Source organism: Lontra canadensis, unplaced genomic scaffold (genome assembly GCF_010015895.1).
Source record: "Lontra canadensis isolate GAN:19392208 unplaced genomic scaffold, GSC_riverotter_1.0 scaffold65, whole genome shotgun sequence".
NCBI classification, from domain to species: Eukaryota; Metazoa; Chordata; class Mammalia; order Carnivora; family Mustelidae; genus Lontra; species Lontra canadensis.
Window position 1 is genome coordinate 9,729,470 of NW_022631059.1, and position 13,316 is coordinate 9,742,785.

Genomic DNA, 13,316 nt, shown 5'->3' on the forward strand with positions numbered 1-13,316 from the left:
CTAAAGGAGTCAGACTCAGTGGGAAGAGGCTCTAATGAGAGCGTGTTTGTAAGTTCTCATAGTGTCTGAAGATAGGAATGTCCTATAAGCGCCTCTGGAAGCCTCTGAGGGCGGTGGCATGAAGGGCAGACCCCCCGTCAGGTCCCCAGGGAACCCCACAGACCCGCACTGAGCAGTCGACCTTTCAGCAACAGGAACAGCGTTCTGTGTCTTCACCGTGACCGCCAAGTGCTCGAAACTGTGGTGGACGCGGAGGGAAGATGGGGAACTGGATGTATTAATTTCTGTTGAACTTAAATCGAAACGGCTGCCTGTGGTGAGGAGCGGCGGTGCTGGTCCTCGTGGCCCCGGATACCGTCGGTGTTCACGTCTCTTTGTGCTGCGCTTTTCTCACGTTAGGTACTGTCGTGGGTGTTGTTCTTTACACGGGCAGAGAACTCCGGAGTGTCATGAACACCTCAAATCCTCGAAGTAAGGTGAGCTCTATGTTTGTTTGTTTTAAAGATTTTATTTATTTATTTGACAGAGAGAGCGTGGGATGGGGGAGGGTCAGAGGGAGAAGCAGACTCCCCACTGAGCAGGGAGCCCGATGCGGGACTCGATCCCGGGACTCCAGGATCATGACCTGAGCCGAAGGCAGTCGCTTAACTGACTGAGCCACCCAGGCCCCCAGAGGAGCTGGATTTAAAAACAGGAATACCTCACGGTGTTATTTCATTCATATAGACGTACTGTCTTCTCATGTGTCTGTGCACATGTGCGCGTGTGCACACGCATCCGTATAACACAGGAGCATGCGTTCCTGTGTATTTGTGGGAATTCATAAAATTCTTAAGGCTTTCAAGTTCAAACTGTTGAGCACTTCCTGCGTGCCCTGCATGGTGCCCCATCCTTCACAGGCGCCCCCTCCCCCGTTTAATCCCCAACACCCCCACCCCACCCGGGGAGCCTGGGCGCTTCCATGGGCTCATGAGCTGAGCAGTGACTGTGAGAAGCCCTGTGTCCTCACGCTGCCTGGCAGGGAAGGGGCGGGCTCAGATCCACCCCACAGGGGACACTGGCTGTGGCGTGGTGAGTGGGGTCTGCTCTGTGGCCTCCAGGTGGGCCCCGTTCTCACTCGTTTCACACCACAACCCACCCTCCCAGTCCCACTCCTCCCCCACAGTTCAAGACTTAGCCAGAAACTGTACAATGACTTCCTCTGTCGACACCGTGAACGAGTGCGGTTTCCAGACCCCTGGTCATTGCCTCCCCATCGTCACGACCATCCTTACAACCAGAAGGCCATTTATTCGATGCTTTAGCCTTGTGCTGGGCCACGATTCTGTGAAGTTACAGCTTTGGCCTGCTGGTTCCGTTTTTGTTTTTTTTTTTTTTGCAGACACGTTAAAGTAAATCCATCATTATTCAAATCATCGCGCTCATGAGTGTGGCTCTTAGCCATCAGGTCCCACCTGTGTGTGTGCCCTGAGCTGTCAGGCAGCCCCGAATCCGTGTGTGGGGCAGTTCCAGGAGTGGGGGACCGAGCCCATATTATAGGCCATGGCGTACGTCACCCCACACGTAGCCCCCGATGCACTGTGACCTGTTTGTGTGTTTCCGAGTCTAAGTTTTCTTGTTTGTTTTTTTATTTTATTTGTTAAAGATTTTACTTATTTATTTGAGAGAGAGAAAGGGGGCATGAGTTGAGGGGGTGGGGTGGGTGGGTGGAGGGAGAGGGAGAAGCAGACCCTCCACTCAGCAGGGAGCCTGACACTGGGCCTGATCCCCGGACGCGGAGATCATGACTGAGCCGAAGGCAGACGCTTCACTGACTGAGCCACCCAGTGCCCCTAAGGCCTCTTGATTGTTAAAACAATTAACGCAATCAGAAATCCTTGAGGCCCCTCGGATGTGTGTTAGGAAGCCCAGCCCCTGGAGCCCAGTATTCTGAAGCGAAGACGTAGGGACCCTTCAGACAGACCCACTGTCCGTCTCCTGGGGCGCAGGTGCTCCTGGAGAAGGACCAGTTCTCCCGCTGGGCTCCGGGTGCACCGACTAAGCACAGGCCCCCCGCTGCTCCGTCCCACAGATCGGCCTGTTTGACCTGGAGGTGAACTGCCTGAGCAAGATCCTCTTCGGTGCTCTGGTGGTGGTGTCGCTGGTCATGGTGGCCCTTCAGCACTTTGCCGGGCGCTGGTACCTCCAGATCATCCGCTTCCTCTTGCTGTTCTCCAACATCATCCCCATCAGGTGAGCAGAAAAGGAGCCAGGCTGTTGTCCTCTTTTTCTCTCATGGTCCCCTTGGAGACGACGAAGGGGTGCAGTCGGGGACACGAGTCCCCTTCCGTGGCCCCAGCAGGGAAGGGTGGTTCCTCCTTGAACCAGCCTTTCTTGAATCAGTCTTTGCTCAGAAGCCCTTGCCCTGTCTGCCCTGTGCCGGGGATGCCGCTCAGCGCCCGTCTCGTGGGCCGGTTCTGGAGCTTGGCGCTGGCCGCCGGGGGCGCTGTGTTGAGACGGATCCTGGGCTCGAGTCCACACTCAGAGGGAAATACTGGGACTGATGAGCATTGGTGACACGGGCCAGCCACTGGCTTGCCTTCCTTGGAGGCTGAATAAATGCTCTTAGAAGATAATACAAGGAATTGTCGTAGTAGGAGAAAACAAAGATTCCCAGTGACCAGAGAAGATCAAAATCACCTCTAATCTCACAACTAAGTGATAGGTGCTCTTAATATTTTGGCATATACATCTTTCTAGCCTCTTTTCTATTTTAAAGGGAGAGTCTGCTGTATGTAAAATCTACCTTTTTATTTATTTATTTATTTTTTCTTAGAGCAATGCATTGTAAGTAACTTTGGACATCAGATATACTGGTGACTGGTACCCCGATGTGTTTTAGAACAGCCCTATTATATATTCTAGGTTTAACTGTTTAGCTCTGTATTTTTGGGGACTCGTTTCAACTGTCCCCCATAATTGATGTTTAGTAAATATTATTAAAATAAATCATTATTTTCCCCCCGAAACTTCTAGTGCTTCTAATATTAAACTTGGTATTTTGCCTTGTAATTTGTCTTGCTCTTTTGGGTGTTTACGTCATCCCAGCTAGAATTCATGTTTTCCTGAGGATAGGGATTGTAGTTTTGATACCGCAGTGTTCCTAGAATAGGGGCATTGGACCCCTCGCCAGTGTGATCTGGATCTTGGTTTCAAAGAATAAGTACATCTGCTCTATCACCAGCAAAAAAAGTGTGCGGTAACGTTAAGTGACGTTGTAATCTTTAAAGCTCTGTCTACTGCGTGATTGAAAATTAGTGAGTTGACTCTTTCTACGGCCAATGACTAGCCAGGAAAATAGTGGGAAGTTTGGTTAATTTATAGGAGTATGAATGAATGTGACAATTTCTTTTTATTTTTTTACGATAACATAATATCTCAAGATGAATAGAATACATATAATAGTATATTATTCAGCCTTAAAAAGGGATGAAATTCAGACACACAGTGCAGTGTCCCTGAAGACATTATGCTGAGTGACATCAGCTGGTCCCAGAAGGTCACATGCTGTCTGAGTCTCTTCTCCTGTGAGGTCCCCAGAGCAGTCAAGTTCAGAGAGACAGAAAGGAGAGTGGTGGGTGCCAGGGATTGGAGGAAGGGGAGAGTGGGGAGTTGTTTCATGGGCATGGGATTTCAGTTGAGGAAGATAGAATGTTCTGGAGAGGGATGGTGGTGATAGTTGCACAACAGTGTGATTAAACTTAATACCACTGAGCTGCACGCTTAATGGTTTCTCTCTTTTTAGAGATTTATTTAATTGAGAGAGAAAAAGCCTGTGGGGTGGGGAGAAGGGGTAGGAGGAGGAACAGACTCGCTGCTGATCTGATACGGTTTGGGTTTTTTTTTTCTAAGATTTTAATTATTTATTTGACAGAGAGACATAGCTAGAGAGAGGGAGCACAAGCAGGGGAGTGGGAGAAGCAGGCTCCCCACTGAGCAGAGAGCCCAATGTGGGGCTCAATCCCAGGATCCTGGGACCATGACCCGAGCTGAAGGCAGATGCTTAACCCACTGAGCCACCCACACGCCCCGCTTTTCAGTATTTTAAAAGCATTTTAAACTTTCATTGTTTTATTTTAGTCCAAAATAACTTCATGGTAGTGGTGATTTTTTTTTCTGTGAGGTAGCTGAGAGATGACTTGCGGACTCTGTGGCTCCCGCCGCAAGGCTGTGCTGCCCCGGGGAGGGGTTTCCAAATGTTACAGCCCCACTGATGGGGTTTAGAGTCGTTTAGGGTCCTCGCCGTCTGCAGATAGAGACACAGGGAACCTCACGGACATCCTGTTAACCTGTTTGCTCTGCTTTTCGGACTAGCCTGCGTGTGAACCTGGACATGGGCAAGATTGTGTACAGCTGGGTGATCCGGAGGGACTCGAAAATCCCCGGGACGGTGGTTCGTTCCAGCACCATCCCTGAGCAGCTGGGCAGGATTTCTTACTTACTCACGGACAAGACAGGTGAGCTGTTACCTGGAGCTTCCCGGGCTTCCCAGTGAGAGGAGGCGCTTGCATTCTCTTCCTGGAGATGTTAGAGATGGATGCTTGCTGCTGTTTTATTCTCTTCAGCTATTGAGGAATGTTGATTTTTTTTGTGTGACGATGCTGGTGACGATTGTCCTCACCGTCAAGCAGCAAAGCCTTACCTGGTACTAATAAGGCTCAAGGCACTTCTCGGGGTGCTCGCAGAGGGTGGTCTAGTGAATCCTCAACCTCATCTTGTGAGGGAGGCATTTTTAGCCTCATTTTACAGATGAGGAAACGAGGCATGGGGAGGTTGACTGCCGTGTCAGAAGCACAGGGTGACCGAGCAGGCTTCGAGTCCTCATCGCTGCACCCCAGAACACTGCCCTGCAATTTGCTTTCAGAGTGTCTAAGTGCAAGGACGGGGAGTGGGGACACCTGGGTTGAGCTTCCTCTCTACCACTTAGTGACCGTGGGACAAAAGCGAGTCTGTTGCAAAGACCCCATCAGAGAAAAATGAGGTTTCAGGAAGGAATAGAACCAGAAAATTTCTGGATATGTCTGCTTCAGAGCCCCTGGGGTAGCCGCTGTAGGACTCCCTCAGTGGGGTGAACCTGACTCTGTCCGTCTTCTGTCCGTATATCCGTCTGCCCAGGGTTCAGATCCCTTCTGGACAGAATCCAGTGGAAGTCCTGTGCCACCATCTGGGCTGCTGGAATGAGTCAGCCGCCCTGCCTGACCCTCCCTCTAGACCATCCCAGGGAATGAGGGTGATGGTTCCCCCTGTGGAAATCCAGGAAGCTATTTTCAAAAGAAAAGGAGTTCGATTCTGGACAGACCAGATAAACAGTGCAGACATCTCCCGAGCAGGGGCAGTGCTGAAACCAGGGCAGGGCGTAGAGTAGTAAACTCTCAGAAAACAACAGCGTCCCTCCTGCTCCTCGAAGCCCCAGGAGGTGGGCGGGGTTCCTCATGTGTCTTGTGTTGCAGGAACTCTCACCCAGAACGAGATGGTTTTCAAACGGCTGCACCTGGGCACCGTGGCCTATAGCCTTGACTCCATGGATGAAGTTCAGAGCCACATTTTTAGTGTTTATACCCAGGTAACGCCTTCTGCTTTGATACTGGAAACAATTCTTTTGCACTTACTGACACCTGTATTGAAATAGGATTCCTGATACTGTCCCATTCACCCAGCTAACGAGTACTGTCCAGTGGTTCCTGGTGTATTCCCAGAGTTGTGTAACTATCACCGCTATCCGTTTTGTCTCATCCCCCCCCAAGAGAGACCCCGTCCCCATTAGCCATCATTCCCTGTCCCTCCCCCACCACCTCTCCTTCCAAACCCAGGGCAACCGTCAGTCCTTTATGTTTTGAATAAAATCACCCTTGAAATCACCCCTCCCCCTCCCCTGTGCCATCTTTCTCATTTCCAGAGTTACCCTGCTCTACTGAAATGCTTATGGATACTGGGAAAAACCGAAGAGAGACTTGTCTGCCAGTGACTAGTGCCAGAAATAGCTTTGGGCACTTACGGGTTACTTTACTTCATTTCCCTGGTCAGGAGCCAAAGCAACAGGCATGACTGATCTGCTTAGGAAAAACCGTCGTCACCGGTGGGCTTCAGTTTCCCGTCCGGGTTCAACTCTGTGACCACACGGAAGGGGTTAATTTATCGGAGATGGCCAGCAGCTTCTCTGCTCCCACATTTGTTTCCACGAGGTTTTTCAAAACTAGTCCTTTTTCAGAGAAAGGTATTACTGGGAAGTGTCCTCATATTCCTAAAAAGTTATACCTGTGGGTGGGCGCGTGCACACACACACACACACACACACACACACCCTTGGGTATATGACCTTGGCTACTCAGAATCGCTAGTGATGTTTTAAGAACAAAAACAAAAGGAAGGACTTTGACTTGGGCCTCATATGTGAGGGATTCTAACTCACTGTGATTAGGGCAGGGCTGGGCTGCTGTGTCTCAGAGGTAAGATGACACACGGGCAAACCCTTGGTAATTCTGAGACGCATCAGGGCTGACGGGCCAGCTGTGCATGGTGGCACTTGTCTGGACATGAGAATAGAGAGGCCACGTTTTGCTTAAATTTGTCAAAATAGATAATAATTTTGTTGTCAGAAGGCCAGTTAGAAATGCGAAGGGGGTATTTCCCAATACGGGGTAGAGGCAGAACTCCTGAATGCTTTGTGCCATGGTTACATGGGACGTTGAGTTTTCCGGAACCTTCACTGGCGGGCACGTCTGGATTTCTAGGGTTATTTCCTGAGAACGGCAGAGCAGGGGATACAGTTTGGAAGTTGGAGTGAATTTTAAATGGAGGACAGTTAATTTGATCTGTGTAAGTGAAACACCTGTAATTCTTCTAGGCTGCCTGTGTGGGCATTTGTGGCTTGTCTCCAGATGGATCCCTGATCTAGTTTCAAAGATGGACTTTAGGACTCTTAAAAACTCACGAGGACTTAGTTGGATGAGAAGGAAAAGCCATGTCCAGCCCCCTGTCCCTGTCCCTCTCTCTTGTCCCATCTCCCTCTGTGGCGTTGGTGGTCTGTAGCTCTGTACTGGCCCCCATGTGTCACTCTCCAGATGGTCCCTCCTCCTCCTCCTTCCATCGCCCCCGCAGGTGCTAATGACCCCGTCTCTGTCTGCGGCCTCACCTGGAGCTCTAGACTCGAGACACTGGCGTGCTTGGCATGGCTGCTTACGGAGCCTAAGGACAGAGTCCCTATAGTCCTGACTTCCTTCCCATATTCCCACACCCCTGCTTCTTTTCCAGAGGTTCTTGTCCTAGTGAGTGCTACCCCTGCCTACTGCACTGCTCTCTCCCAGGATCTGAGAATGCCCCTTCCTTCCCCATCCCTACCTTCCTTCAGCCGTCAGTCCCAGGCCCTTTGGTGAGGTCTGTTCCCATCTGATCATGTGTTTGGCCTTTTGTCTTCATCTCTTGTCACCTGCTAGGCCAAACCTGCCCTCTCACCTGCCTGGCTGTGCACACATCCCCCTGCCCCACACAGTCTCCCTGCTGCTCCTCTTGAACCCCTCCCGGGAGCACGGGGTCCCCCTTGTCCTGTTAACTCCATCTTGGGGCTGAGACCTCCATGTGCCCCAGGCATAGCCTGCGTCCCCACCCCTCCCTCCTGGCGTTCACCCTGTCCTCCGCTTACTCCTTCAGCATGGGGGGAAGGGGGAGCCGCCTTGTTTCTGTGTCTTGGAACAGACTCTACCCTCTGAACCGTTGAACCCACATGCCTTCCGGGCCCCACCCGAGGGGGTCCACTGTGTGGGTGGCCACGCTCACCAGCGCCTGCCCGAACCCCCCTCCCTCCAGCACTCTCCTTGGCACCGCAGGCCGATGGTGATTGTACCAGACACCTTCCTGGTCATGGTGCCGCCCCCCCCCCCCCGCAGGAGACACCCCTTTGCCCACTGGGGTGGGGTTTTTAAGAGCTTGTGATGTTTACAGAAACCATCCCTTCTCAGGGTATTTGCGTTCAGCTTTTATGGTCCGTTTTTGCTTCAGCACAGATAACACACTTTGTAAAGTGTTACAAGTCCCAGAAAGACCTTTCTTACCGTGAGCACTACCCCAGCCCCCTGGCTTCGCGGAAGCTCATAAATTCCCTTACCCACCCTGGCCTTGGAGTTAAAATCGCTGAGTGTTACAGGTCAGGTTGTCTGGAGGCTGCCATGAGCTCAGAGTTACGGTACCCGCTCACCCCGCGAGGTGTGTGCGTTCTCGCACGCCGTCCAAAAACCCTGCCGTGAACACGGGAATACTTTCGTGATGAGGCTTTCAAGGGCTCTTCCAGGTATTTATTTATTTATTTATTTAAAGATTTTATTCATTTATTTGACAGGCAGAGAGGCAGGCAGAGAGAGAGGGGGAAGCAGGCTCCCCACTGAGCAGAGAGCCCAATGTGGGGCTCGATCCCAGGACCCTGGGATCATGACCTGAGCCAAAGGCAGAGGCTTAACCCACTCAGCCACCCAGGCGCCCCTCTTCCAGGTTTTTAAAACCGCTTTATGGATGTGTAGTTGATCTACCATAAAATGCGGCTCTGTTAAGTGTTCAAGTCAGTGACTTTTTTTTTTTTAAGTAAATTTACAGAGCTGTGGAACCAGTGCCGCAACCCCAGAAAGATCCCCTGAGCTCCCCACAGTCATTGACTTGACTTTAGAGTTTAATAATGGGATTTTAGGCCAGCGTTTCATGAAGTCCACCGTCTGAAACTCCTGGGGCAGATCCCTTGGGATGGTCGGACCCTCTAGACCTACAGTTCTAACCAGTGAACCGGGTGATTCTGAAGTATAGTAGCATTTGAAAGGCTCCCGTGAACCTGAGGCTTGCCCTGTTTTCCAGAAAACCAGTGTCTCAATCTGCGGACTCCACAGCAGGGTTTGCAAGGTGACCCGTTGGAGAGACGGAAGAAGAGATTAGGGCGTCTCTTTGCTCTGCATTTGTATTTTCAAACTTAAAGCAAAATTTAAATCTTAAATTTCGAGAGCATTGAGATCAAGCCAGGGACCCTCGGTCCATCCGTATGTCCGACGAGCATCTGTCCAGTCCGGTCCTTGAGGTGTCCTGTGGGAAGAGTGGCAGGAGTCAAGAGTTCTTTGGGGGTTTATTTTTAGGACGTGGAAATGTAGATCGCAGGTGATGAGTGTCCATGTGACCCGTTTGACGGATGTCATTTCACTAAATTAACCTCATAAAGAGGGGGCTTTAAAAGATTTCTGCAGGGAGACTGCTGACTATTAATAAAAACCTAAATAAACTGTAAATGTCCAACACATTTTGAGGAAAAACCATGACAGGCTGAGGAGATAGGATGATTTTTTCCTTTGGCTTCTTTATTTACTAGTACATTAAAAAAAAATTGAGCTACAGAGGTGTCTGGGTGGTGCCGTCGGTTAAGAATCCAACTTTTCATTTCGGCTTGGGTTGTGATCTCAGGGTCATGAGTCACGCAGGACTCAGCGTGGGGCTGCACACTCAGCACAGAGTCCGCTGAAATTTCTCTCTCCCTCTGTCCCTCCCTCCTGCGCATGGCTTTGCTCTCAAATCAATAAATAAATCTAAAAAAAATTTTTTTAAAAAAGATTTTATTTATTTATTTGACAGAGATCACAAGCAGGCAGAGAGAGAGGAGAAAGCAGGCTCCCCGCAGAGCAGAGAGCCTGATGTGGGGCTCGATCCCAGGACCCTGGGATCATGACCTGAGTCGAAGGCAGAGGCTTATCCCACAGAGCCACCCAGGAGCCCCTAAAAATTTTTTTCTTAAATTGAGACAGAATTGTCGTCTGAGCTGTGCTGGGCCTCCCAGTGTTCAGTAGCGTCCTTGCCTTCTACCTTCTGGATGCCTGAGGTGCCCCCTCCCTCGGTTATGATAACCAGAAATATCTCTGGACACCGCCTGATGGGGGCGCGAAACCCTGGGTTATATGGGGTTCAGTTTCCGCAGACTGAAAAGTGTGGCCTTTGCCGTGCTTGTGATGTCTGTGAAGTAGTCAACATTGAGTTTATTCAGTCACGTAATCATCCCATAGCTCAGCTGACTCATTTGGAAGTTGAGGCTCAGAGCCCGAGTCTGGGGGCAGGGGGTGACCTGTGCGGGTAACGAGCTATGAGCTTTGAGCGTTCTTTGGGGGGCGAAGTGGGGCTTCCACGACCGTTCTTCCTCTTTGATGGAACCGCATTTTTACCAGTTGCAACCCGTCCCCAGGGTCCGTTATTACGAACGCTCCTACGTGGAGACGTTTTAATTGCATTTAGGAAGAAAACGGGTATTTGTGGGCGATGGACGTTTAATTTCAGTATTCGTCGTCCCTCTGACACAGACCCGCCTTCTTGCTGGGAGGGGCCGCTGCCGTGGATCGCCAGCAAGACAGGGAGGCCCAGTGTTCGTTTTCAGCCCTGTGTCTCATGTGTCGGCTGGGACGTGCAGAATGACCTTGAAGCGGTGTATGGTGTGAGGTAGCCACTCGAGGGCCCTTGTCAGGGGCCTTTGTTCGTGGAGGCCTTGATTTCCTCTCCCAGCTTCTGACCTCGTGTGGGCCTGTTGGGTCTCCCTTCGACAAGGGGACCCGTGGTTTCCCCCCGGGGGCAGAAGGAGTTGGAGCCCCACCTCTATGGGTACCACATCTGGTTTTGTTTTCCCCCGGTATTTTTTAAGTAAGGAGAAATGTGCGTAGGTTCAAGGCCTATGGGGAGGAGGCCACAGATAAACACGGTACAATGTGAAACTCTTCCATATGGGGAATGCGAGGATGTTTGAAGACTGGGCCCTCCTCCTGACGCGGGCCGAGCCTCTGGTGATCACCAGCGTGTTCAAGGTGCATGTGGACAGCCCTTCGGTGGGTGGATGAGCCTTTCCTTTGAGAATTAAGAGACCATTTCAGAATCCACGGTTTTATTCCTCCTCCCTGAAACGTCTTTGGTTGGAAAGGGGGATAAGGGTTAATTTGAGGGAGAAAATAAATGAACTTGGAGACACGACACCCGTGGCCTGTGGTGTTGGTTGGGGTTAATCACCCCCGTCTTCTGATTGGATGTCGGCTGGTTCCCTGGTCAGGGAGCGAGGTCTTTGCAAAAAATCTGGGGCTCCTGTGTTTCTCTCTTTGCCTTGCTCTCGGCTGGTTTCACCTGGAATGCAAAGCGCCAGAGCTCGGTGCTATCCCCCATTTGAAATACTAGCGGGAGTATTTCTGGAGACGTGAGTTCAGATGGCTTATACAGTTCAGAGATTTGGAGAGGATGCCCTTCCCTTGTCCTTCCTTCAAACCCATTCTTACTGAAACTTGCTGGCCAAAGCAATGATGTTGTCAGAGGTCTTGTTATTGCCCCAAATGTTAAATAATAATTTGGTCCAGGTGCTGAGGCATATGGGCAAATCGAAGACACGCAGCTGTGGCTGGATCGTAAATTACGGAGCTCATGGAGAACCCTCTGGGTGTAGTCTTTCCAGGGGAGAGAACCTTTCTGTAAGTCTTCAGTCCTTGTTATAATTTTAGAATTAAATTCTTTATAATTAAAAGCACTTGGCAAATAATGATTCATTTAAACTGTAGTTCTGATTCATTGCTCTAATTACCGTAACCACACAGTGCCCTTTGGCCTGGAAGTGAAACTCGTGTCCTCTTGACACCAGAGGTTAACAGAGCAGGAAGCTAAAGCAGTGTGTGCGCCTGCATGACCAGAATAATTTAGTAATTGTCTAATTACCTGGGGAGGCTTATGCCACTGCTAAAAATAGTATTAAAAAAATGAAATGAAAATCGTTTTTTTATTTCTCCTTACCCATCTGTTCTCTGTTTTGGGGCAGTCACGTGTTTGTGGGTATAAAACAATTCATTTTGCGGGACCGGACCGCTTCTCTTCTGTTGGATAAAATATGTTCCTAATGGCATCCAGCACCCCAGTAAGTCCAGAGGTGTCTCTAACTTCCGGGACTCTGTTAGCTGTGGAGGAAGACCTTTGCAGGGGTTCCTTTTGTCCACAACTGTGATTTAAAACCTGGGAGGGGTGTTGGTCAGTTTGAATTTATTTCTTCCTGGAAATAGGAAAACAGTCAAGTCAGGGAAGGATGCCCCACCATCCCCTTAGGAGTCCTGAGCTCTTAATTTGTTCATCTGTTCAGCAAGTGTCGACATGTGCCAGGCACTGCTCTGGGTACGGGGCCTGCAGTGATGAATAACACACGCGGACAAGTTCTGTTCTCATGGCTTAATGGGAGAATCCTCGGGCGAACAAGCCTGTTTTGGACTGAACACAGCAAAGCACATTGTAGTGTGGGAGCGTGACTCCCGGTGTGGGGGACTGTGAGCTGGGGGACTTGGGGAGGGCCTCTCTGAGTATGTACCATTTGATTTGAGACCTCAGGGATGAGAAGGAGTGAGCCAGCCCTGCGAGATCTGGTAATGATGTTCCAAGCAGAGGGCAAGGCAGGTGCAAAGGCCCTGAGGTAGGAAGGAGCTTGGTGGTATTCAAAGAATAGAACGGCCAGTGTGGCTGGAGCAGAGAGGAGGAGGAGGAACATGGCATGAAGGGAAGCTGCAGAGGTGGGCAGGGGCTGGTCAGGTAGGCTGCATGGACCACAGAGGGCATCTGAGTTTTACTGAAGACTGAGTGCGGGACAGCCCCTGCAACAGAGAATTTCCTCTCCAAGGGTCAGTCATGCCAGCTTGAGAAGCCTTAGCCTCCTACGCCAGCCTCACTTGTGATATATGAGGCCTCCCTCTGTCAGGGGCTCCTGATACCACCCAAAGGAGGACAGATTCATGTGTTCAAAGGTAGAATCACCCACATTTGCTGATTTGTAATGTTTTTTCTCTATTTTGCATTTCTTTTTTTTTTTTTTTGCCAATTATGAATGATTGGGTCCATAAAAAGGACATGCCAAATATTGTAATGTCACTGTAGATGTGTATTCATGTCTAAGGGCTGCTCCATGTGGTGGTTCTTCCACACGTTCTAGACCCTTCTGTGTCTCCAGTCATCTTCCTTGTTCTTTTCTCTTTCCTGTAGCAATCCCAGGACCCACCTGCTCAGAAGGGCCCCACGCTCACCACCAAGGTCCGGCGGACCATGAGCAGCCGTGTGCATGAGGCCGTGAAGGCCATCGCGCTCTGCCACAACGTGACTCCCGTGTACGAGTCCAATGGTGTGACTGACCAGGCCGAGGCCGAGAAGCAGTACGAAGACTCCTGCCGCGTGTACCAGGCGTCCAGCCCAGATGAGGTAAAGCCCAGGTGGAGACGGTCGGATGCACAGAAGAGTCTGCACCTGTTTTCCACGTGCTGGGG

The 13,316-nt window shown here is 50.5% G+C and overlaps 1 protein-coding gene across 6 annotated transcripts in view; it reads left to right on the top strand.

Moving 5' to 3' along the window:
* ATP9A (ATPase phospholipid transporting 9A (putative)) overlaps window positions 1-13,316 on the top strand; it is a 126,604-nt gene that overhangs the window by 68,040 nt on the left and 45,248 nt on the right. For all 6 annotated transcript variants that reach the window (XM_032878959.1, XM_032878960.1, XM_032878962.1 and 3 more), the window contains 5 exons: window positions 400-476; window positions 2,072-2,232; window positions 4,354-4,496; window positions 5,490-5,602; window positions 13,039-13,251. In XM_032878959.1, the coding sequence (XP_032734850.1) occupies window positions 400-476; window positions 2,072-2,232; window positions 4,354-4,496; window positions 5,490-5,602; window positions 13,039-13,251 (707 nt within the window). The remainder of the gene's footprint in view (window positions 1-399; window positions 477-2,071; window positions 2,233-4,353; window positions 4,497-5,489; window positions 5,603-13,038; window positions 13,252-13,316) is intronic.